The following is a 25,725-nucleotide window of genomic DNA, read 5'->3' on the forward strand; positions in this document are numbered from 1 at the left end:
GGGGGAGGATCTGGGTGAAGTGGGGTCTCTCTACCGCCATGGGGCTGGTTGAGATGCCCAGCCCAACTTCCTGCTGCCTGCCCGTGCTGCCATCCCCGGTCCTCCAGCTCCCTCTGCTGCCGGCGAAGTTGGCGGCTGCCCGAACCGGCCAGGAGCAGCTCCTCAGCCGCTCTGGGTCCTCAGCAAGGTCTTCACGCAAGGACGACAGTGTATCTCTCACACATCTCCACGATCCGATGCCCAGGAGAAGGGGTGCGGGCAGGGGGTACTCCCGGCACACTGTGGTGGCCGTGAGGCACCCAGCCCCAAGCAGCCCCTGGTGCAGGTGGGCAGCCTTGCCAGAACCAGTGGGTGGCTGCAGACCCTAGAGACCCCAAGGAGGGACAGACCGTGGTGAGAGCTCAGCCTCAGTACTAGACACCGGGGATTCCACGCAGGGGCTGCAGACCCAAAGTGTAGGCGTTTGCAAACCGCTTCTTTCAGCTCAGGTGATTTTTTTTCTCTGGGTAGACACATGAGTCCATGCACACAAGCTGCAAGTGTCAGGAGCTACAGAGCAGCCAGTCTATTTCTTTTTAAAACTTGACATAAGCAGGTAAATTATCCCCAAGTAACGCATTTACCACGAGAGAAGAAATGTCGGCACTGCTGCTGCCACCAAGGCAGGAGCTCCTGCCTCCCATTCCCCACGGTGACGGGGAGCCTGAGTTATGGCCCTGTTGGAGAGACAGCGGGTTTGTAAATGCCTCTGTTTGTGCTGTTTTCCAGCCCAACCAGAGCCCATTGATCACCGGGACAGGAGTGAAGCCAGTGAAGAGAAGCAGGAGTTGGAATGGTGGAGGCACGCAGCCAGAGCTGTGCCAGGAGCTGGGAACATGCAGGGATGCTCGGACCTGGTCCTCTGTGTCTTTTGCCTCTGTGAGATCCCTGGTCTGAGCACATAGCCTACATCTTTCACCCCTCAAATAAGCTCCTTCTCTTGGCCAGCAACAGCAAAAGTATTTAAGTCAGGACCCCATGGCACTATGGGGGAAGGTCCCTGTGCCAGGGTGGCGCAAACAGGGAGCCTTATGGCACATATATTCACTGTGAAACAAGGCTGGTTTGGGGGTGAGGACTGAGCCTTTATTTGGCTGCGTCTCACAGCCACTAAATGCTACCAAGGTTCCTTGGTAACAGGGATGCTGTTTGCACCCAGTGAAAACCAGACCCTGCCCAAAGAACAAACAGCCTCAGGAAATGCAAGAAGGAGGGAAACTGAGGCACAGAGTGACAGTTGCGCATTTGGACATGTCCTGGGTTTAAGCCAGGAATCCTTTTACAATGTCAGCCACTCGCTGTAGCATAGCTAGTGTTGAGAGACTTACCTGAGCAACTACAAACTGCTCGGAGTGAACTTCCCGCTGAGGCAGGTGAAGGAAGGGCTGCCTGCCCAGTGTCTGACATGAACCTGAGCAGCCTGGGGGCTCACACTGCAGCAGGTCTGCAGGACCATCCCAGCTGCTCACACCTGCAGTGAGTGAGCATGGAGGAGTCATCACAGCACCACGGGACAGGGTAGACATGGGGATTATGTTGGAGACAGCCCCCCCGCATAAGATGTTCCCTGGGAGGGAGTGAAACGGCACAGTCACTCCAGGCACATAAGAGCTGGTGTGATTTAGGCACATGGTTGCTGCCCCCATGGCAAAACCAACCACTGGGTCCTAGAGCTCTGCAGAGTTGGGCTGCTTCACACATAGGTTAGGGATGGCCAAGTGGCTGTGTCAAATCAGGAACTCTGCTCATGAGATTCTACCAGTCAGGTTGTTTCCTATAGCACAGTCAGGAAAACTGAGGCAGAGAGGGCTGCTGGGACTCAGGGAGCAGGGGAAGGTGGCAGTAGGCCAATCCTGGCTGTACAATCACTGCTAAGCTACAGGGAAAGTCCCTTGTCTCTCAGTTATGAAGCCCCTGTGCAGATCACTCCCACGGGACTGCAGCCAGCGTCCCTTCACCAGCTGGGGGACGATCTCAAGAGAGCACTGACTCCTGGCTTTGCTCCTGCAGCCTGTGTCTGCAGGACACACAAGACACTGCTGTGGCATCCACCACAGGACATGGCACAGCATCCTTCCATGTATCAATGTCACATTCCCATCAGGGCAGCTCTGCCGTCACCCAGCTGGATCTTACTCAAGCCAGAGGAAACAGTGCTGGAAACAGGGACTGATACAGAGCATGACACTGGGACCTGGTGCATCCCCTGCTGCATTCCTTGCTCCTGCTGCACCCTGGATGCCCAGACAGGGTTCTCTCTCTGCATCCACTGGCCCTGAGGAGGCCCTGCATGCTGCTCTGCCCCCAACCAGGCCCCCGCAGCTGCACCCCAGCAGCCCTTCCCTCACGCTCCACACTGTGCCGACGTCACCTCGATCATCAATAGCGCTTGGTTAATTAATTTGATGGGAACAGCAGGGACCACACTTTGCATTTAGTGAACTTCCGAGAACTTCCAACCTCATCTTCATAATTGGCCTCATAAATTCTAGGAAAGAGAGAAATCAGCAAAGCCAGAGGAGCGCGGGAGGCAGGAGAGGCCCTGCACGCGGGAGGGCGGGCGAGTGCGTGAGAAGTGACTCTATTTGGTGTCCTTATTTAATTTTATTGCACAGATCCATCTTCGCCCACCCCCTCCCTGCCTAGCCCTCTCTCTCCCGCTCTCCCTGCTGGGTTCACCTAATCATGATAAATTCATATTCATTTCCCTGCCTGCTCCGGCGGGGGGAGCAGCAGCTCCCCTACAATCGCCTGGCCGTGCTGCCATTAGCAAATATTTACTCATGAATACAAAGTGCCAGTGTTAGAGGCCAAACTACCCCCTCTGCACCCCTTTCCCCCAGCCCGCTCCCACCCCTGCACCAGGACAAGCATGATGGCTAAGTATGGGTGTCCTCCCCATAGGGTAGGGAGCGATGTGGGAAGAGCTGCCTAATGCTCAGAGCTTTTTCTTGGCCCAGGCTTTTTCTTCCTTTTACCCTGAGAGGCAGAGAGATGTTTGGTGAAAGGACAGGAATTGCCTGAGCCCCTGATTTGGGCTCACCTTGGGGGTGCAGGGATGCCAGGGTGGGAGCAAGGGGCTCTGCAGGAGAAGCTGAGTGCCTGCCCCAGCTCCCTGACTTTCCACTCAGTCTCTAAGTGCTGCTGCATTTTGGTTTATTTTTAATTTTCAGGATGATCAGACTCACAGCCAGGGAGAGCGGGAAGGGGGTGTGCTGGGGAGGGGGATTAGCTGAAGCCCCTACCTGGGAAGCAGAAAGAGGCTGACACCTCATTAGAGATGCCTAAAACCATGTTTGCTCACCCTGCCTGCACCCATCCTGGGAACTCAGCACCCACCTCCTCCCAGGCACCCCAGGAGCCCCATCCCTTGTATCTTCTTCCCAAGTGTGGCATGTGTTGGTTTAGAAGAGGCAGGAGGTGTGCTGGGAGTGGCCATCCTGCCCCGCTGCAAGGGCAGGGATTAGGGGCATAAGGAGGAGTATGTGTAGGGCAGCTCTGCCCCCTCTGCCCAGGGCAGGGCTGGCTCACAGTGGGCAGCACAGTTCAGCCTCTCATGTTTCTTCCCTGGGCCTGCACCAGGATGAGGGAGAAGCAGGAGCCTTCAGCATCCAGAAATGTCACCCACAGCTGCTCTGGAAAAGCTCCTGGTTGTGCTCCTTCACCTCCTACCCCCACCGCTACACTCAGTCCCTATCCATCCTGGCCCAGCTGGCTGCAGCTAGCCACAGGAGGGCCCTCTGCACCCTCCTAAGCTCCAGGGCAGGGATTTGTGGGTTGGGAGGGGACAGACAGACATCAGGCTCATTTCCTCGCAGAGCAGGGGGCTGGCAGGATTTCTGCTCCGGTAGCATCTACATGACATGAATGTGTTTGGGCCACCTTCACTGCCCTTTGCCAAGGGGTTGGGCACAAAGTCCTCCTCCTGAGGAGCCCTGGCCCTGCACATCCCTGTGTCTGGCCTCCCCACAAGTAAAAGCAGGATGAACAGAAGGGTCTTTGGCGCCCTGCTGCAGCACCCCTTTAGCAGCTTGGTGTGACCTGTGGCCCTGCAGAAGGGGGGTGACCAAGGGGAAGGAGTTGGGGGCCAGCAGTGCCACATCTTCCATGCCACTACTAATGTCCTCAGGATGTGGCCCCACTGAGAGAGGCAGCCCCAGACCTCCAGAACAGCTCACCCTGGCATCCGGAGTTGAAGGTAAACCTGTGCTCATCAAGGGACAAAGGTGAGCAGCCCTATACTCTGCTCCCTGCCCCACACCAGGCAGTAACAAGCCCTTGGCCTGTCAGTCATAAGACAGCCTCCAGGATGCTCCCAGGAGCACTGGTGGGAAAAGGAGCCTCCATTCAATCTCCCTGTGGGGCAGGAGTACTCCCAGCCCTGGACAAGGCCAGCTGTGGCCCTGCCCAACCTAACTTGGCTGATCCTAAGGACGAGGACCCTTTCACCTCTGGGGTGGTCCCTGGGCCACACAGCCCTCCTGGGGAGAAAGTGCTCACTCTGGACCTCACAAGCCGCTGGTCTGAGGCTGACTCTCCTTTGCTCCTGCATAATCCAGCCCAGTCCTCACTGGCTCTGCTTCAGCAGGCCCTGTCCCTCTCCAGCTTCTCCATCTGTCTTTTGAGCCAATTGTTACTGCTGCTTATCTCCATGTGCTCCCTTGGCATCCAGGTTGCTCACACTCCCCTTGGACAACTAAAGCATTTCCATGCTCAGGAGACTGAGCTCTGTTCCAGGCACAGGAGACAGAGCAGCAGCCAACTCCCACATGCCCTACTGTTTGATGAATATGGAAAAGCTGACAGCAATCCCTTCCTGATTCCACACCTGAAGGAAGAGCTCAGCCCAAGGCTCAGAGCTCAGTGACGTGGCCAGCTGGATGCCAGGACAGAGCCAGGTCCTGCTCTGCCATGGAAGGATGGTGGCCAGCAACTCCCTGCTTGGAGAGCCAGAAGTGCTGACCCAATGGCCTAAAGGTCTCCATTGCCTTCTCCCTGCCTCCACTGAAACCAAGGAAATGGGCCAGCACAGGAGGAGCGCCTGGTCAGCCCCAGGGGGAAGGACCCAACAGTTGCAGTGCAGTGCAGAGAGCAGTAAGACAGATGGCAAGGGAAAAGAGAGAAGGGATTTATTACACTTCAAATGTAAATGCACCAAGACTTGCCAAAAGACATTCATTTCCCTTGGGTGTCCAGCAGAAAGGCTGAGCTGACAAATGCCACTCCTGGGCTTGGGGCCCCCCCAGCAAAGCCCCAGCCCCACTGCTGGTGCTCAGCAGCCACGACTGACAGTGCAGAGGAACTGTGCAAACCACCAGGTTTAGTGTCCTTGTGCCTGCCCCAGCAGCAAATAGGTAGCTTGTCACTGTGTGTGACAAAGACGAGGCAAAGTGCAGAGTGGGGATGGCTGGGTCTCCCACAAGACAAGGGAGCAGGAGCCCCGGGGTCCTGGCACAGAAATGCCCACCATGGCACCTCTGGCAGCCAATGCCGCAGAGCAGCACCTCTGCCAGGAGGAACCACTGCAATACCCATAATGGAGACACAGCACTGAACGTCTCTGGGAAATTCATCTCCAGAATATAAAACAGTTGAGGCTTCCTGAGAAATAAAATTCACTCCCATGGAACTGGCAGGGTCAGCCACATGCACATGCATACACAAACACACACACGCACACTTTCCCTGATCAAAGACCAGATGACTCCATGGTTTCTACAGAAAAAAGGGGAAAGCTAATTAAGTTCTAATTTGCCCAAATTAGAACTTAACTATCTCCTTGTGTTTCTCTCTGTCTCCATGCCTCCTACACACAGACACACAGCCCTGCTGGGTTACATTCAGTGCCATTACATTCACACCCTTCCTGAGCACAGTCCCCCAAGCTGTGAGGTCTGCTCCTCTCCTGCACTGAGAGGAAAGGAGAGGGCCAGACCAGGGCTCTCTGTGGATCTGGAGGATCCCCAGCACACGACAAGCTGAGAGCAAGCAGGCACAGCACCTCAGTGGCAGTCTGCTGCTGGTGGCAGAGCAGTCTGGCCCTGTGCAGTGAGACCCATCAGTGGACACATGTCAGCTCAGACAGAACAACAAAACAGCAGCATAGGGGAACTCTTCATGATTCCTTCAGTAGCAGCTGCCAGCAGTAGTGAGAAGTGGGAAGGCCTATTCCACAGCCAAGCTAGACCTCTGCTGCCTTCATTCATAGCTCAGGACAGAAATTTTGGTGTCAGTGCTCAGACACAGAAGATGCATACCACTTCTATTCCCAAGCACTGCCAGGGGCTGGATCACAAGGCTCTGCAGTCCAGCCTTCTGAAACTGGGAAAAGCAGGACCAGGGTAGCTGACGGGCTGGGAGCCCTTTTGGTAGCCAGAGGCTGCCTTGATGTGCTTCCAGCGTGGTTCCAGCCCACAGCCTCTGCTGGGGGACACACAGCCCTGTCACAGCAGGGTCTCTCACTTGAAAGGAGCCCCAGTTTGCTGGAATACATTCCTCAGTCTGCAACCACCGCAAAGCAGTGCTGGGGAAACCAGCACCCCTTGAAACAGCAGCACAGCAGCAGGCCCAGGGTGCTGGGTGACAAACGGGCATCACCAGTCCCGTTCCGAGGGCTCCCGGTACGGCAGCCCCAGCTGAACAAAGACATCTCTCTCAGTGGGAGTGGGCAGAGTGTGACCAGCTGACACCTTGACCCCTCCACGGCCTCGCACCACGGCGGAGCTGAGGGCGTGCTCTGACAGGCTCATGCCTTTGGTCTTGGCCAGGGCCCGCATGGAGCGGTTGAAGTGAGCGGAGCCGGTGAAGTACAGCAGGGCGCAGGCGAACTCGCTGTACGGCATCACGATGATGTCGAGCCGGCGGTGCCGCTGGGCCGGCCCAGGGAGCCGGCACACCCCCAGGTACTTCTTCTGCTCACCATTGTCCTCCTGACTCACCAGGTCATCTGTCAGGAAGCCTGAGGAGAGAGAACAGGCAAAGGGAGCTGAATGGTAGAGACTGACACATCTATGCCCCACTCCCCACTGTCCAGAGAGCAGCTGTCTCATAACATGCTGTGGAACCCAAAGGATAATCCACAGTCAGCCCCACCAGCCTCACCCAGACAGGACAAGCCATGCTGAGCTGCAGCAACACTTCCTCTTTAACACTGCAGTGGGGCCAGGACCAGGGGCAGTACTTTTAAGGACTAACAAGATGTCCTGTCCCTGGAAAAAGCAATCATCTGTCCCTCAATGAATGTCATTCACCTCATTGCCTCCTCAGCTTGGCCATGCTAAGAACAGGTCCAACCACAATGTGCCCGCCCCCAGCCCTCTTACCGCTCCTGTGGAGGCTGTCGAGGAGCTTGTTGAACACCCCACGGTGAGACTGCCCATCTGGGTGAGTGACCAGCACATCCACATCTCCACAGGTGGGCTTCCCCCGACGGTAGGAGCCACAGGCCACACACACAAGCCCTGGCTTCAGGGCCAGGGCAGCTTGTCTGACCTCCAAGAAGAGAAAGAAGGATGAGGAGTCAGAGACCAGTCTCTTTATGCTCTTTCCATCAAGACAGCAAAGGATCTTGTGCCTTCTTTGAGGCCTGTCCTGCATCTCCAGAGTCTCCATATAGAGCAGACACTTGGCAGGCTGCCCCCACAAGAAGGCTGGCCTGCTGTCAGGAGACAGGAGAGCCAGGGTGGCCTTCATCCAGTCCTGCACCACCACATCCTACAATGATCAGCCCTTGGGGACACTGGGCTGGAGCTAGGTTAGGACAAGCAGGAAGATGTAGCCCTGATGAAGGGGCAAAGTACAGCACAAGCTTTCAGAGCCTTTCGTTTCTAAGACAGCAGGAGAGGTTTTTCAGCTACCTGGCAGGCCAGGAGCACAAAGCTCACCAGTTCTGCCCACAAAGAGAAATCAGTTCAACAGGAGAAAGTCACAGGTCCTGTTTCAGAAGCACAGATGGTCTTATGGAGTCTCCCAAGTAGGACCCAACAGCAGAAAATCTGGAGTAACCCTTGGAGTTCACTCCTGCAAAGAGCTCTGCCTCTGCAGGAGAGCTGGGCTTCCTGACCCAGAAAAAGCACCACTGTCCCAGCATTTTAGACCAAATGGATGCCAACATGCTGCTGCCAGCAATCAGACACATATAATCAAAACCTTCCCTAATGCAGTCCAGTCTCCAGGCTGGACCCCAGCTCCTGTTTTTCGCAGACAGCGCTAATTCTGATGGCTTCATTCATTAAAAGCCTAAGAAAGGCTCCCAAGTCCCTGGACAGGACTAAAGTATTCTTGGTCTGATTGTGCCAATCACCCTGCTGGCAGCAAATAATGAGGGGCTCAGCAACTCCCAGTGATGAGGCCATCACAGTGGCTGGGGTTCAGCAAGGCAGTGTCCATGCCCACAGCCCCTTGTCACTCTTGGGGATCATCCTTCATTAGCAAAAGATAAACCCATTAACCTTTGCCCCAAAGGTGCTCCAAGAAGCCACAAGCCTTTCTCATGCGGAGCAAGCCCTCCTCTGGTGTCCTTGCCCCCCTTCTAGCTTTAAATGAAGATTTCTAGAAAATTCCCAGCCCCACCCAAGAGCCTAAAAGCTCCTCAGATCTCACTGTGACAGGCAGCACAGACAGTGACTAATCCCTCATTCTCTCTCCTGGGCCTGGATCAGAGGTGTGTGTGAGTGTATGGAGGGGAGCACAGTAATCCCATCAAGATAACAATAGACCCACCCCCAAGAGCCAGCTCCTCAGCCCAGCCTGCCTGGGAAAGGGACCACTCACCACCAAAATGGCTAATCCGGCACACGGGACTGACACCCCAGCAGGAGCCTGGCAGGGGTTTATTCTTCGTGGCCAGGCCCTGTGGCCGAGTGACAGGGTCACGCTGGCTGCTGCTTCCATGGTGATCCGAGAGCACAGGGGTAGCAATGACAGTGTGTCCTCCAGGTTCTTTGCTCACATTAGGGTACACTGACTTAGCAGCCCATAATCCTGGAGTGCCACAGCATCGTAGAGCAAGCAGCACCCATTTGCAACCTGGATTCCCCCTTTGCTTCCAGCAAGGATATCCACCCTCTATCCTCCCCCTGACAATCAGATCACAGGGTGCTCACAGACTCCTTAGGAGAAGCAGCACCAGGGAAACCTCAGCTGAAAGCAGACATCTCAGACATGAGAAGAGGCAGGAAAGAGGAGTTGAGAACCTGCTCATCCCACCATGCCACATGCAGCCTTTTTCAAAGCAGTGTGTAGAACTGACATCTGTGAAGTATCCTCCTTCTTGCCAGGCACTCATACTGAACCTTCTGATGGGGCAAAGTAGGTGCCTTGTGTGCCCATACCCATAAAGGATCCTCCAAGCACTGACCCCACTCAGAGGAGAAGCTAAAGAGCTCAGCTACAACAGTGAGGGACATTTTCACAGTGTACCTTTCACAGCAGGTACTCCACTCTGAGGGCCTGGGGCTAAGCTACTCACAGTCTGCTCTATTTGTGCAGCTTCCTCCCGAGGCATGCGCTCCAGGAAATCCGTGTAGTGCTTCAGTCCCACAGCTTGTTGGCTGGTGAGGGTCGCCTTGGTGCGGATATCATCCAGTGTCCGGAAACCCTAGTGCAGATCATGTGATGATATTCAAACGTCTTCCAACACTTTCCACCAAGATTTGGAGAGACTGTATTTAAGCTATCTCAAGTCCAGGCCAGTCACAGCTTCTGAGATCCCATGTAGAGAACGATTAGGGCCTGGCTCCTAAAACAAGGGATTCAGGCAATCCCACTACTACAGACATCTCTAATCTCCACCCCACAATGACTCTGAATCTTAACTAAACCTGACAGAAGGCTACTGCTCTTAAGGCAAGGTGTTCCTACAGCCTGAAGGAAAACAAGCAATGCAGGTAAAGGAACAACACCCATAACACCCCAGTGAAGGAAATCCTACAGCATGAACACAACCATATTTTTAAGACAGCAAAGAACCCAGTCACAAACCAAACACTACAGGAAGCAAGGCTTCATTAGCCCTGTGCTTGGGAGACAAACTGTTTTTAAAGAAGGAACCCACCCAGTGGGCTGGGTTGTTCCTGTTGGCACAATTACTTCAACCTCATTTTTACAACTTCCAGATAAGGCGGATGACTGCTGACAGGTACAGGAGCCAGCCAGGCCAACAGCCCAGCAACTAGACCAGGAGCCATAAACAGTGTGAGATGAGCTCCAAGAAGTGACACTACAGAAAAGGCAGCATGTCCCCCACTCCTCTCCCCCACATCTTTGTCCTCTACCCCCACCCAAATTCAAGTCTTAGCTGGGTGCATTCCATTCTCCCCAAACACACACACAAGGGGACCCAGGCTTGTAATTTTCTCCCAAAAGAAGAAAATTCAAATCTCATCTGTGGATACTGGCAATTAAAAAATATTTGTGAAAGTAATTCTGCTTTAGCAGCAGTCTTCAGACCATAGTCTGAGAGCCCCTCATGTAAGGCACTGAACTTACCTGCTGGTACCACGTCTGAGCTGTCTTGACCCCTGCTCCCCAGATGTTGGAAAACAACTCCAGCACAGGCACACTCTCACTGATGTGATCCAGCTTGCGCAGGTGCCCACTCTCCAAGATCTCCAGGATCTTCTCTGCCATCCGCTTCCCAATCCCAGGGATTTTACAGGCTTCCTAGAAAGAAACTAGAGCTGCCACTGGAAAAGCAAAGATCACACACAAGCTGGGGAGCTGCTACCCACCCATAGCCTGGTTAGTCATTTCATCAGTAATTGGTAAGTGGCGGGATTAGTTCTGCCTAACAGTTTGCTCTCTAGCCCAGACCTACAGAGGCTCATCAATTCAAGGGAAAAAGGAGAAGCATGAAGAATAGGACAGAAAAACTAACATACTGAACAGGTGGACTGTCACAGTGCACAAGGTTCAGATCCAGTTAGTTTTATATATTATCTCGAATGATGGCCAGTTGCTGATGATGAAGACGAAGGTGAGAATGTCCCTGCATTGTGCCCAAGGAAGGCATTTATCGTGAGTGCTCAGATCCAGCCCTAAAAGGCTCAGATTCCACTTTCCTGCTGTTCTGAAAACACTGCAGGTGATCAATGAATCCAAACTTGCACTTGCTACACAACTTCCATCCAAGGTCTATCTCCCTGTTCCACCACCCTGGGAAGGTGTTTTACCTGGTAGGAGGTGACCGGTTTGTGGTAGCTCTTGAGCGCATTGATGGCTTTGGTGTAGCCCAGAGCTCTCCACTTGTCCCCCTGAACAGAGTAAGCCTTTGCCAGCACTTCCAGCTTCTCTGTGATACATTGGTTGTGATTCTCCTTCTTGCTGTTGGAAGACTGGGCACAAACCCACTTGCTGGGAGGCTGGGCCACTGTGGAAGAGCTGTCACTGGTCTCCTCTGATGATTTCACAGGGTAGCGGCCAGAAATCAATGCTTCCAGATCTCCCTGGGTGACACTAGCATCTTCTCCTTCACTGTCTTCATCATCAGAGTATTTCTTTAGGGAGAGATAGAAAAGCAGCCATGTGAGAATAAGTGCATGCCTCACATATGTCCCCTTGGCACAGGCTACTTCTGAGACAGAAGTCAGAGCAATAACCAACCTCCCGGGCACACAGTGCTCCAACTGCCACCATTAGAAGTGGTTGGTTATACACACACCACAGCTCTTCACATCTCAAGCTACACATGCACCCCTTGAAGCTACATGCACATCTCACATAGCACAGGAGACCAGACTGCTGTCCCTGTATGATCCAAGCACACACACACCTCCTGCAGCCAAGCCCCTGACACCTGAGATATGACATTGACTAAGTGAGCAACTGCTGCCAGCAGCAAGGTATGGTAATGCCAAATCCCTGGCTGACAGAGATCCTGACTCTCTACTCCCACCGGGAAACCTTTCGCTGGTCTGGTGGCTGCATAAGCACATCTCTCACATTCAGATCCTGCACTTTCCACCCCATGATGCAGATGACAGGAGACAGGCACTGAACTCTGTTTTCAGTTTACAGACACAAAATCTTAACAGAGTAGCAAATTAAAACCCCCGCATTTTCCCCATGGCTATCTGCAAGAGAAAAGGGGGAGGAAGGAATGACACAAAGGACTCCACATTCCTCAGTGACAGAAGAAAGAACCAATGTATGCATTTGCTGATACCCTCAGCATTAGGATGCCTCTGTGTAGACTTAAGAAACAATGAGCCTTGGTTTCAGGTAATGAACAAAAGGGATAGAAGAGGGAAGTTGCATAGAGGCTTTGTAGACTGCTTTGCTCACAGGGGTCCCCCTCTCTCCTGATGTATAAACACAGGAGCCCATGAAGGTCCAAGAGGTTCTGTGTTGTGCAAGTAACCTTGAATGACACAGGGCTGTTTGGGATCAGTCTAGCAATTACATGCAGCACAATAAGTCCAGCTATGAGTTTTTGCAGAGCATCAGCCTAACTAAGTCAGAGCCAGATCTTGCAACCTCTGGTTCTGCTGGCTAAGGAGGCAGGAGGTCTGGAGACACTTCAGTTCTATATCTTGCAGGAATTGTATTTAGGAAGAAGAGGCGGGATGTTTCCCCTTTGTAATCTTGTTTTATAACCCTGAAAACTGGGTCAGACTGAGGATTTGACAGACCAAAGCAGTTTTATTTGCCTTGAAACGCAACTGGCTTAAGATGCTGTTCTGTCTAATGGCAGAAAAGCCTTAGAGTGCTAGAATAGGTTAGCAAGCCCCTCAAAAGCATTTAAGGAGCATGTTATCCAACCACAGAGCAAAGAACTCTGCAGCTGGAGCTGGATGCAATTGCCATCCTCTCGGCCATCAGTGTCACACAGGTGAAACAGCACTTACAGCCCTGACTGTCTACACTTGGCTAACAAAGCTGATGGACCTTTTACAACCACACATGCAAAAACAACTAGTCCCATTAGCTTCTAAGATGCTCCAGGATCCTAGAGCACCTGACTTGCTAGAGCTAGTGGGTGAGACTGGGATGCACATGGTTTGTCTGGAGCACAGCAGAGGCGCCAGGAGAGCAGTTGAAGCTGAGGCAACAGGCTACCTGAGATGGAGGCAGGCAGCCTGGGGTAACAGCCTCAGGTTCACACAGAGAGTAACTGGCACTGCTGGCAGAGGCAGAGAACAACAGCAGCTGGATGCCAGTCACAAAACGATTGCTACAGTCTGACTGGTAACAGGATTTCTTCACAGGAGTTAACATCCAAAGGTAGAATTTCCAAAGCAGTCCCTGTTTAGTACGAAACACTGTCACACTCTTCATCTCCTAAAGAAAAAACATCCACCCAAGCTGAAACAGACTCTGCTTGAATGGAAGCTACTTCTAAACTAAGTTTCAGCTTTACTGTCATAGCTGGGTTTCAGAAGTGGTTGGTACTGTCTTTAAAGTATATCCCATGGGTTCTCCTCCCCGGACTCACATAATCCTAAGCTTGAGACAAGAGATTTCACTGAAATATCTACAGATACAGCTTTTGTGCACTGACTAACAGGAAGCATCATTGCTTGAGGGGATTTAAATAAAAAAAGGCAATAAGGTTTCAGATTCTAGCAATAGACCATCCAAAGTAAACATGAGCAGACAGCAGGCAGATACCACAGGATCCATAACAGTACAAAAGATTCTTTCTCCCATTAAGCGCTAATAACGATTGCCACTGAGCTAGTGTTACAACAGCAAAAATGGGATAACTGCAAAGGTGATGCAGTTATGAAGCAGCCAACTCTACCTAGAACACACTAGTCTGGGAGAAAAAGACCCCCTCTGCACATATTCAAGAGAAAGCCTAAACCAAAAGACCCCCCTGTGAGCAGAGAGTAACTACAGGATTTTGTGAAACAAAATTTGGGACTGTGTTGGAAAACAGATACAGCAATACAAGGCAGCTGCTGCTCTAAGATGTCTAGGGTAACTTTGCTACAGATAGATTTGCATTATGCCAATGGCCAAAAAGAATTTATCTAACTTGATCAAAAATACAGAGAAAGGAAGGAAAGCTAATAGCAGGCCAGAGAAGCTGACTTGCAGCAGAGGTCACTAATAACTCAATGCAGATATTTTAAGGACACCACCACAATCGTTCCGGTAGCAACTCAATCCACTGCACATGTGCCTGAAAAGGGTGTTTGCCAAGGAGTGGAGAACGGGTCAGTATGGCTCAGGCAGGAACACGGGATGAAATATCAGAGACAGCTTCCTGAAAGGGAATATTCCTCAAAAAGATGTAGAGGAAATATGATCACCAAAGTGAGCCTTGGCCTCATCAGAGCACCAGGACTGCTTCAGTTGGAAATATTCTGATGATAACAGCAATTTAAGGGGTGGTGTTTCTATTCTTAACACCTAAAAAGGACAACGAGAAGCAGAAACTGTCCACAGCCCAAGTCTGTCAGCATCAACTCACTGAAACATCCAAATGCCTTCCCTTTGCTGAGAAAATCTCACATTGTATGCCTGCAGGGATGTTCTTAGCCAGCAAAAGCAGCATGCAGGATCTGCTCACAAGGAGATGAGCCTGTGCAGGAAAGCCTTACCTCAGCCAGTTTGTGCTGTCCAAGGGTGCTCAGGCCCCGCTGTGAGGAATCCACCACCTGTGATTCAGTATCTCGTTTCACTGTTCCCTCCTCTGCCGGGGGCTGGATTTCTTCACTGATCTGCTGCTGTTCTTTCTGGAGTTCTGCCTCCTCCAGGTACCTACCATGGATCAGATGCCTTAGCACAGGAGAAGGAGGACTTCTCAGTCCCCAGAATTTTGACTGAGAAATCCTTCTGCATGTTTTGGGATGGAGCAAACAACCCATGTGAATTGTACTTTCTCCGATCACAGATTAATTACTCTGGTTTTAGCTCAACTCCTCAATTACAGTCTACTTTACTGACCTGAATCTTCCACTCCTATCTACCTCACCCTTGGACTCTCTCTGCAAAACTTTACCAAAACATTTTGATCATAACCTGTGCCTGTTGCTCCGTTCCTTTTTTCCTCTTGTGTGTAGTTGTCAATTCTCTCTCTACCTTTCATCTGCAATAAGTAAGAAACATCATTTAATCCTCAGCATGTTAAAAAGAAATCTTTTTATCACTGAAGGATTATGAAGAGGTGCTTTTAGCACGTGTAGGAAGCAACAGGACTCCTGTTAGCACTTCTGGGCTCTATTCCATGTTTTGCTACCCCACAGAACTTTGAGTCACGCCCACAAGAGCTGCAAGGAGTTACAGTCCAAGATTTTGAGCAGAGGTCAAAATTTAGTTCAGTTTAGGGTAGAAGAACTGTAGGGAGGAATGACAGTGTGGCATTTGCATACCTGTGAGGGATGAAGACACCATAGCCAGTAGTACTCAGCAGCTTCTGGTCTCTGATGCAAGCACTTAGCCAGGACGCCTTCACCAGCTGCAGCCCCGGGGGCAGCTTGGTTAGTTTGAGGAGCCGAAAGGCCCGGTCACAGTCCATGTCTTCAGCCACAATGACGTGTGTCACCTCCGGGGAGAGCTGGCTCTGTACGACACCCCCATTGTGGACAATCTGCTTGTGGAAGATCTCTGCCCTGGCCTGGCCAAGGCCAGCTTGCAGCACATAGGCAGTGACGGGTTTCAGCCACTCTGCTGAGGGAAGCACAGGGGCAGGGGCTCAGTGACAAGAGAATGTGCCCCAAGCCAATAGGGCTACATCTCACACAGGATTTGACGGCACTGGCAGGCAGTCTTTGGGGGGCTCCAGCTGGACATACCAAAGCAAGCTGACCATGACCTCTACAGAAAACACACTCAGGGCTGGAAAAAGACTCTGGGGAACAGCACTTCCAGTTAACAAGCTGGGTAGGAATATTATATTCCACGTCATAGGGACACAGGACTTACCCTCAGGTACCTCTGTTCCTTCATCTTTTGGGATCTTTGGAGGGACACTTTTCCCTGAGTCATCCCTCACCTTCTTCCTCTTGGGAAAGGCTTTGACAATCCCTCGTGGCTCCATAGGCCTGGTGAGAAGGTTAGCAGCAATTGCTGAAGACAAATAAGAAAGATCAAGGTTGCTTAGAACAGTGTTACCCAATCACAACAACTTAGAGATTTACTCATTTTTCTGACTTTGTTGGTCTGAACTTCTTTTTTTGTTGTTGCCTTCCAAAAACGCTCACCCTGAGGGAGGCACCCAGAAACAAGAATTGCAGCTGACAAGGTCACAAAAATCAAAAAGTGACTTAATTCAGCCCTGCTTGAATGCCTTAAAAATCCCTAAGGCTGAGTTCTTGTAACGGAAAGCATTCAACTACTTTAACATTTTGGAGCTCCTTCCTGCCCAGCCAAAAGAAGCAACTGCATTTCCTAGATACTTCTTAAGCACATTCCCAAGAGGGAAACACCTCTCCTGCCAGGGCTGAAATCCAGTCACTAACAAGAAGAGATAAAACAGTTGATTGACACCAGGTGTTTCCCAGAGCCATAAGAAGAAAACTTCCAACTCAGCTTCAGCTGAAAACAGCAAATTAGTAAATATTAACTAGCCAAGTTTAATATGGGTACAGCTGTAGTTTTACCAAAAAAGCAAACTTCAGAGCTTTAACTACCAGGATAGTAGGAAGCTCAGTTTTCTGTAGCCCAAATGAGCCCCTGAATCACTGTATATCCCAACAGTCCCTTCCATCAAGTCAACACCAACTTGGTTTCCTCTCTGTGGAGCACTCTGTATTTCACTTAAGAGGTTTCTCACACACAGGCCAGCACAAACCTATCCTATTACACCTGGAGAGCTGAAAATGGTCCCACCTGGCTGTGTCTTCTTCCTATCTTCTCATCTGAGCATTAAACACAATCCTCTAAAGACCAACCCAGAGCTCAACTCAAGTCCTTGCTCCTGCGAGGAAGAGTTCAGCTCCGGGGGGAACAGAAACCCTGCTGCATTCCTAAAACTCACCTTCGCTGAAATGTTTCTGTTTTCTGGTCGTTTTGACCAAAAGGAGCCCCTCTGGAAACAGTAATCCTTTATGTTAGACAAAGGGAAAAAACCCACGCCGAAGCCCCGCCAAGCCTGTGGGCGACCAAGTCCATTTCAAGAACTTGGCAGTGTGTTTCTCCAGGCCGGATTTTAACTCGCCTGAGCCACAACCCGCGCGCTGGGTGCAAAGCTTGCCTTGCCCAGCCTCCTCAAGCCGCGAAGGTCAAGGACACCGACCCGGGGCTGGCAGCACCCGCAACGCCGGGGGCAGCAAGAACGACCCCCCAAACCTGTAGCCGGGCCGCGGGGGGACGAGGGAAGGCGGGGGCGTATGGGGCGGCGATCCGACCGTTCCCTCCCGGCGGGACGCACCGCAGGGGGGGAGCCGTGCCCGGGCCGGGTCGGGGCTGCGCCCCGCGGGGTCGGGGCTGTGCCCGGACAGGGCTCCGCTCCCCTCGGCCCGACCGGGAATCGCTTCCGGTGGCGGGCGGAAGTTTCAGCGTTGCCGCGGTGACGCCGCGGCCGCCATGGCGGTGCCGGGCTGGCTGGAGCGGCTGCGGGCGGCCCGCAAGACCGCGCTGGTGCAGGACGGTAACGACGGGGCGAGGGACGGGACGGCCTCCGCCGGCCCCCGCCGCGGGGTTTGGGGTGACCCTGCGGCGAGCGGGCGGAGAGGGGAGCGCTGCCGGGCACAGCCTCGCAGCCCGGGCAGGACCCCATGGAAGGACACAAGGCCGTCAATGCAGGGACACTGGGCAGTGCCCCTCTGCATCTCCTGGCAGTGGGATGGGGTCCCGGACAATGGGATAGTGCCCCAGACAGCGAGACAGAGGGCCACACCCAGGGGTGGGTGTATCCCTGTTTGCTCTCACCACCTGCTTTGCCTCTAGGGAAGCGAAAGATCCACTACCTGTTCGAGGATGGGAAGGAGATGGCTGAAGAGTACGACATCAAGACCGGCCAGCTGATGAGTAAGTGTTGCTTTCAGCTGTCCCGTGGGTCGGGACAGAACCGCAGGGCCATGGGTCTGCACGCTCAGAGCTGGGGTGTGGAGAGAGACCGCCTGGTCAGAAACAAATTGCCCGTACATATCCTGGGAGATAGGCATGGCTGTAGCGGGATTTTATAGGTACATAAGCACAGTTCCATTTGCAGCCAGGGCTCTCTGACTTCTGTGGCACAGCCAATCTTGCTTTAGCCCAGGATCTTCCCCAAACACCTCCTTTCTCACAACAGACTTGGATGGACTAAATGGGATTGCCATTGTGGTTTCCTGGCACTGAGTCTGTACCACATACAGGGCTGAAATATGCTTTTTGGTGGCTTCTGCAACCGCAAAAAAGTACGGTGTCAATTATGGCTCTTGTCCAAAACCACATCACCTGCAGCATGGCACCTGTTGCAACCCTGCCATGGTTTCAGCTCCCAGTAGCAAAAAAGAGAGGCATTCAGTACAGAACTTCCAACTTTAGGAACAAGCCGGTTAGCAGATCCACTCACACCAGAGTGGAAATTACTGGAATTAAGATACACATCTTAATTAATTAATACTGGAATTAAGATCTCATCTCGGTGTGCTGGGCAGCTTTGGCAGTTATTTGCTGGAGTTGTTATAGAGCAGGATAATGAAAACCCTTCTTGTCTCTTCCACAGGTAGAAAATGGCGAGAGAAGAACACCCTCGGGGGCTCTGGCAAGTGGCAGGTAGAAGTGGGAGAGCCGACCTCGCCACTCCTGGGAGCACTGGAGTCAGAGCTCATAATGGAGAGCAGCTCAAATGTATGTAAGGATCTGCAGGCACCACTGCGTCTAAAATTACCTAGTCTTGTGCTTACAGCAGTAGTTGGTAGATCACTCACAGCCCACGAGACAGCCTTAACGTGCCCAGCACTCAGCTGTGCATCATCCCAAAGCTGTAGGGCTGGGTAGAAAGAAGGTACCACCTAGTTTTTTTGGGGGGTCTTCAAGAGATTTGTCATTTCCCTAAGTAAAGAAACTGTATTGCTGTGTTGGGCAACTACTGTCCTGGCTTCCGAAAATGCAGGCTGACAGGGAAGCCAGTGCCAGGACAAGTCAAGGGATGGAAAACAGAGGCAACAGAAATGAAAGGCCAACACAGGCAGTGCACAGCAGGTTGCTCCTTAATAGAGTACAGCCTGTTTCATCTTCACACCCCTCTAGCTTAGAGGGAAGACATTTTTGTCTCTCACCATCTTTTCTACAGACCTAAAACGCAAGCACAGATCTGCACAGTAAACTGGGGCAGAGCCAGGACTGAATCCAGCAGGTCCCTAGAACAGGCAGAGCACAGTATTCAGTTGCCTGTGAGGAAGAGGCCCAGTTTCACTGTAACCCTCAGCAAGACTCCCTTGCTGAAGTTTCAGCCTCCTGCAAGCAGAGCAGGCAGTGTCCTGGGCAAAGATAAAGCACTAGCTCTAGGAAAGTGGTGCTCAGGCAGCTTCTTGAGTTACTCCCTAATGTTCCAGTGTGAAAGAAGAGCTACTCCCATGTGGAGTCTCACAAGGTAGTACAGGAAGAAAGGGACAGGGAGGAGAGAAGGCAGCTGGAGGTGCCTTGCTAAAGGTACATGTTTGCTGTAGCCTGTCTTCATGAGGAAGGATACCCTGAGCAGCTTCCAGTGGCGGATCCGTAACCTGCCCTACCCCAAGGAGGTCTACAGCGTCTCCGTGGAGGAGGAGCAGCGCTGCTGTGTCATCCGGACCACCAACAAGAAGTCAGTAAGGACAGAACTGCCAGTACTGGCAGTCTCTCGGGGTGGGCTGGCACAGAGAGCAGACTAGTGACTGCACAGGGGAGTTATCCCCTCTTGCCTTCTGTCCCTTGTGTGCAAGGGCTGAAGGGCCCCACCTTGCAGTGATGTCTCCTGCTGCCCAATTTCCACTCCCAACTGCACCAGACACATTTACAGTAGAGCTCCTCAAGCTCTGCACTGGCCTTAGCAAATTCATCTCTTGGTTCCAGTAGTGTGGTGTTTACTCTGTCCTTTCCCTGTCAGATGTTACTGCCTTAGAAAAATAAAGTAAGAGCCTTGCAGACCTTTGGAAGGTAGAGCATTCCATCATCTCCCTCTGACACGACACTTTGATCTAGTCACTGCATCTCAGAATGCTGCAGGATTCAGCAGATACAGCAAAGTCGTGGGCACTCAGACAGACAGATCTCCCTGTGTAAACCTGTCCTGTAGTCACAATGCCAGTGACATGATCTGTAAGTAGCAAGAAAAAAAGACAGACTGAATCTGGAAAGGAAGCACTATGGTGTTCCACCAAAAGAGATTTGAGATTGGAGGGAAAAGAAAAGGGAAATGCTTTTAAGCATCATCTTTTAGTGTGTCAGTACATGGTATCTCTCATGGAATGACACATGCACTGTGCCCCAAAGCATGTAGATGCTCAGATAAGCCAGGATGAGCAGTAGTATTGGGAAGGAGGGCACGGAGCGAGCCGCGGGAGCAGAAGGGAAGATGTTGGAAGTGGCTGTAGGTGGTGCTGTCGGCACAGAACTGCGGCCCCTCGGCTGCTTCACGTCGCGGCACAATGCGAGTCTCCCGGTGAGCGGCTGTTCGAGCACTTCACGTCAGCACACCTGGAGGCTCAAAAGCAGGAGGCTGGGAAGGGAGAGCCTACCCGATGAAAACAGCAAGCAGTTCCAGCTGTAATGCAGAAAGATGTTGGCGTAAATGCACGCAGAAGAATTCACAGAAGAGTGGCGCTTTAGTAGGGAGGGCTTTGTAGGAAAAGATGAATGAGATTCCCATCAGCCACATGTGGATACACATGGAGCTAGAACAGGAATGGAGTATGTGATCCTAAATCCAACTACGTACCATCACAACGAGGCTTATCTACCTCCAGGCCTACTGGAGTAGTAGTAGTGTGTATGTGGGAACTTCCTTGCCTGCGTAGGTGCAGTAAGGATATAATGTAGCACTGAGGTTTTACCCACGCCCTACTTGACTTCAAACTTTTTTTGTACCGCTGTCAGGAAATCAGCTGACTCCCCCACAGGCAGCAGACAGTTACAGTCTATAGACTAGCGTCAGAAAGAGTCGAGGGACTTAACAGCAACTCACGGTCTGCATATGACTGTTAAGGACTTTTGGAATTAAAGCTGAAAGTCACCTCATTGGGGACAAGAATGACGTTGCTGTCGGTAGAGAGCAGGGACAGACTCCAGCACTGGAACACTTAGTACAGGCTCCGGGATGTCTTAGATCATTTCTCCTGGGTCTCAGCCAGGGCAAGGCAGCACTCAGCAACTAATTCCAAGATAGCAACAAAGGCATGGAGTCCACAGAGAGAGCACACATCACTACGGGAGAGAAAGGAAGCCTCGGAGCCTCTCCAGCACTTGGAAGTCAGCCACGCTGCTTCTGAGCAGCAGAGCTGTGCTGACTGCCAGCCAGAGGCACAAGTAACAGGATGGGCTGCCAAGTCACTACTGAATAGCTCAGCTCTAAATTCTCAGCATACCAGTAGCAGTTTTCCCTACAGGCTGACAAAAAGTGGGTTTCCAGTAGGAAAATAATAGAGGTGATTTCACATACGTACTTTGGATCTCAGGCCAGGACTCATGCTCAGAGTGTAATACTGCCCTTGGCCATGGGGTGAGAGGCGAGGGCAGAGAATCAGCCTGCATTAGCAGGGATAACCACCCATCAGCTACCTCCCCAGCCCAGACAGGAGCTCTTCACTTCCACCAGTCACTCCCATTCCCTCTGGCCACGGCAAGGGCTGCTCAAGTGGGATTTGCTTAAAACCTCTTGCTGTAAAATAAATCCATTAAACTAAACTCTAAAAACAAACCCAGAAAGCCACCTCCCCAAACGCCAAACCTGATTCAATTATTGTAGCGAGAGGCAGTGGTAACGTTAGGAGGAGGAGGGGGTGGCAAGGCAGATCTGGTTTCCTTTGATCTTGTCACAGATTTTAGTTTGAGGCCAGCCAAAGCCATTCTTCTCCCCTTCTCCTTAGTCCTGGGGCAGCAGAATGCTGCTGTTTCATTGATGACTTCCAAGGCCCTTTGAAACAGTGGGTTTTTTCTGTGTACTGCTTTTTTTTTGTCTAATCGGTAAGAAGTTAACACTTCCTTAACATGTCTTTGTGTTCATCTAATCTCTGCTGTTTAACCTTTGACATCTCCCTTATTATCCATGTCTGCCACCTTTTCCAAATACCGACAGCAGTGACAACACAGAATGGTTTGAGCCCTGCGGTAACAAGCCGTGTACATTCCTCCCACTGCACCGGGAGAGCCATTTGCTCTTTGTAGCTGTTTTCACCGTGACTTGGAAAATAAACTGCAATTTGGGCAGAGGTAGCTAAAGAGGCCAAGCCTCACACACAGCCAGCTGAATGGAGGACCACCTCTCATGGCATGACAGCAGCCACTGCCTCTTCCCATTCTGCTCCAGGCACCTCAGTACCGGCCACAGGCCAATTCCTTGGAGAGGACTGCCCACAAGAGTGTTGGAAGAGATTAAGAATCCAACCATGCCTCTGGGTGGGCACAGGACCACCAGCTAGTGGTAGAGAAGCAGTAGATGCAGGGCGAGCCATGGCAAGCAAGAAAGATCTCAGGCAAACACAGACACAAGTCTACAGAGTTCTGGCCCCAAAGTCTTAGGAAATCTCTTTGCTGCCTAGAGAGCTTTTAACCTCTCCAGTTCTGAGACATATCACCTTTCCTTCATACTGAGCAAAGCCCAAGGTTTGGTTGGTGGAGAGACACAGGCTGGACAGGGAGCTGCCAAAAACCTCCCTGTCCTCTGCTTGGATGTGAGAGGTTATCGGAAGACTGGGATAGAAACCAGGAAAAGAACAACTAGGAGAGCTGTAAGTGCAGGTGAGCATCACAGCCACCATGTGGGCTGCATGGAGACACTGCAGGGCAGAGGCTTGAGTGACTGTGGGCAGCTCAGGGCTATGCCTGAGCACCACCGTGCCACCAAAGCAAGAAGTTTATCTAGGAAGCACAGCAAGAAGTCAAAAAGATGGGTTTAGGAAGGATTGCAAAACAAAATGGTGCATCACTCAGAAAAGTAAGTCATATGGCACAAGAGCTTTTTTGACAAAAGCTAAATGGAACTATACTTAGAGGGAATGAGAGGCCACGAGCAGGGACAAAGATAAGGGACACCTCTTGGTAGGGCTGAGTAGTCTATGCCTAACCATGTCTGTTATTACTTAAGGGCAAGCTGGAGAGACCAAGCCTGCTCTCACACACCAAAACACTTCAGGACTTTGCCAGCTCTGATTTCCAGTTTGGAGGTTTGTTTCTAGTGCTCCTGCCAGCCTGGGGGCACCAGCAGGCAAACAACATGGTACAGGGGCTTCCTGCCAACCCTGAGAGACCTATGGAGCTCATCTACACCTTGTAAAACAGCAGTCTGTGTCTCAGCACTGCTAGCAGAGAAATAGAAACACCACCTTCCTTAATTCTGTCTCCTCTCTCATTTGTAGGTACTATAAAAAGTTCTCTATTCCTGATCTGGACCGATACCACCTCCCCTTGGATGCAGCTGCCCTGAGCTTTGCCCATGCCAACAACACCCTGATCATCACGGTGAGGTTTTAGCCGCACAGAACAGCACTTTGCCGTTCTCTTTATGCCCACAAAGAAGTTAAAATTCTTACACGTGGGGAAATGAGGCAGAGCAGGAAGATCTGCTGAGGGTCACTGATGACCCCCCTTCTCTGTCACACAGTCAGTGGGAGTTTCAGATTACACTGGGCATGCTGACACTAGCCAGGAGAGCCCAGACTGCAGGAGGGGCCCTGCCTACTTCTAAAGGTGACTCGCAGGTGGAAGAGTGTCTGTCATGCCCTATTTTCCACATATCCTCTCTGTCAGGCCTGAGCAAGCCTCTACTCTCAGTGACAATAAGTTTCTCTTGGCTCTAAACATAAGAGTCCAAGGACCTGATGCACTTAGAGGTCTCTCAATCTTAAAAAAAAAATCACCTGCTGCTTTGTGTCAGAGAGGGAATACTCCCACGCACATGGTGGTAGCAAGAGACACGCTCCTTATTGCAAGGAGCAGACAGATGCTTTTGAGCAGCAGGTGCTTGTCTTCTTCAATGCAGAAGTCAGCTACCCGAGGGCATGCCCTCTGCAGGAAACCTCACAGCAGAGCTGGGGTGCACATGCAGAGGAGATGGGCCAAGGGGAGCACCATTGAGTGCTCCTGAGCTTCTGTTTGCTATGGGCCAAAAAGCACCTGCATCCACCACTAAACTGCAGCTGGACGAGGGGCCTCTGAGGGGTGAACAGAGGAACTGTAACTCTTACTTCTCTCTGCATTTAAAAAAAAAGAATTTTATATATATATATATATATATATATATATATATAAAAATAACACTTGTGAACATACAGTTAGTGAGCACAGCAAGGATTTGCTTGCCAGGATATCCCAGAGGGGTTGGTGGGGACCAATTGGAAAGTTCTATTTGCACTGTAAAAGACACTCTGGATCCTGGCAAATGTCCTTAGCTTGATGGCACCACCTCTCCAAATGGGCTTCGGAGGCAGCTGATATCAGCAAGGCCTCCCTTGGCAGGAGGGCCCTGCTGGGCTGATAGCACCCAGCCCCAGTTGGTCTGCTTGGAGAAGAGACTGACCAGGAGTGCTTAGGGAATGTCTCTCTGTCCTACAGTACCAGAAGCCAAAGGAGATCCTGGCCGCAGAAGAACAGCTGCAGAAGGAGCTGAAGAAGATAAAGGCAGCTAACAGTGGGGATGGAGACTGTAAGACCCAGTAGGCAGTGGCTGCTCAGAGGTCGAGGTGAGGGGCAGCTCTCTGGCACAGCTTCACGGTATTTATTTTGCCTTATCTAATAAAAATTAGTTCTGTTGTTAATTGCACCATTTGGAGGAATCTTTGTAGGCCCAGGGAGATGGCAGGGCAGTTGATCTGTCTGCTGCCTGGTCTGCTGATTTATGCAGACATTTTATAGAACCATAGAATGGTTTGGGTTGGAAGAGACCTTAAAGATCATCTCATTCCAACCCTGCTGCCATGGGCAGGGACACCTTCCACTAGACCAGGTTGCTCAAAGCTCCATCCAACTCGGCTTTGAACACTTCTGGGGATGATCCTTCTATGAGCTGTGGAAAGCTGCAGCACACAAAGGAAGCACACCACATCCACAGCCAGCAGCCCTGTCCCCATCCTCCATGAGCAACATGACACCTGGCTAGTTCCTCTTGGGAATTCCCTCTGTCTGCCACCATCACCAAAGGCAGTAATGTTTGGAAAACAAGAACACCCTCCTCACACCCTTTACCTGCCTGGGATATGCTTGGAAGCAACTCCCTCCTGTGCGGTTGTGCAGGTCCTCCCTGCAGTGAGAAGGATGCTCTGGTGACCCTGGTATCTCTGCAAACAGCACCAGTGCTTAGACCTGAGTGGGCACAGCCTATGAAACAGCTGCTCCCTCACCGTGCACAACGCAACGTGGCTGTGCAGGAACCGAAAGGCAGCTGCCTTCATTTGCATGGCAGAAGGGGAAGCAGTGGCCAGGCCACTGACCAGCTCAGGAGCAGCAGTAGCCCACCCTTCTGTGAAGGCACAAATATGGCCATTGCAAACCTCACTGCACAGGAACAAGCCAAACAATGCTGCTCCTTTCCAACTCCCCTCCAACAGCCACCCCTGTGCTTAGATTTCTGAATGTTGTTCCATCCCAGTCCATACTTGAACAGTTCCTATCCAAACAAAC

General features: G+C 51.7%; 2 protein-coding genes across 6 annotated transcripts; one reads left to right on the top strand and one right to left on the bottom strand.

The window, feature by feature from the left end:
* Nucleotides 1-5,154: 5,154 nt before the first annotated feature.
* POLL (DNA polymerase lambda) lies at nt 5,155-17,530 on the bottom strand. Of its 4 annotated transcripts, XM_032694929.1 has the most exons (10): nt 16,964-17,417; nt 15,910-16,053; nt 15,357-15,654; nt 14,586-14,745; nt 11,211-11,534; nt 10,528-10,701; nt 9,509-9,637; nt 7,362-7,530; nt 6,622-6,997; nt 5,155-6,561 (listed from the first exon to the last, which is right to left on the bottom strand). In XM_032694929.1, the coding sequence occupies exons 2-9, from the start codon at nt 16,022-16,024 to the stop codon at nt 6,633-6,635; spliced, it is 1,734 nt and encodes a 577-aa protein (XP_032550820.1). In that variant the 5' UTR covers nt 16,025-16,053; nt 16,964-17,417; the 3' UTR covers nt 5,155-6,561; nt 6,622-6,632. The 4 variants fall into 4 exon arrangements, with proteins under 4 accessions (XP_032550820.1, XP_032550818.1, XP_032550821.1 ...); XM_032694927.1 differs by lacking the exon at nt 16,964-17,417 and adding an exon at nt 17,439-17,530 and having other exon boundaries at nt 5,155-6,997; XM_032694930.1 differs by having other exon boundaries at nt 5,155-6,997; nt 15,357-15,651; nt 16,964-17,418.
* Nucleotides 17,446-24,863, top strand: DPCD (deleted in primary ciliary dyskinesia homolog (mouse)). 2 transcript variants are annotated; one of them, XM_032694932.1, is made up of 6 exons: nt 17,446-17,575; nt 17,875-17,955; nt 18,638-18,762; nt 19,584-19,717; nt 23,466-23,568; nt 24,661-24,863. In XM_032694932.1, exons 1-6 carry the CDS (start codon nt 17,512-17,514, stop codon nt 24,763-24,765), a joined length of 612 nt encoding a protein of 203 aa, XP_032550823.1. In that variant the 5' UTR covers nt 17,446-17,511; the 3' UTR covers nt 24,766-24,863. The 2 variants fall into 2 exon arrangements, with proteins under 2 accessions (XP_032550823.1, XP_032550822.1); XM_032694931.1 differs by having other exon boundaries at nt 17,497-17,632.
* The last annotated feature ends 862 nt before the right edge of the window (nt 24,864-25,725 follow it).

Source organism: Chiroxiphia lanceolata, chromosome 8 (assembly GCF_009829145.1).
Source record: "Chiroxiphia lanceolata isolate bChiLan1 chromosome 8, bChiLan1.pri, whole genome shotgun sequence".
Taxonomy (NCBI): domain Eukaryota; kingdom Metazoa; phylum Chordata; class Aves; order Passeriformes; family Pipridae; genus Chiroxiphia; species Chiroxiphia lanceolata.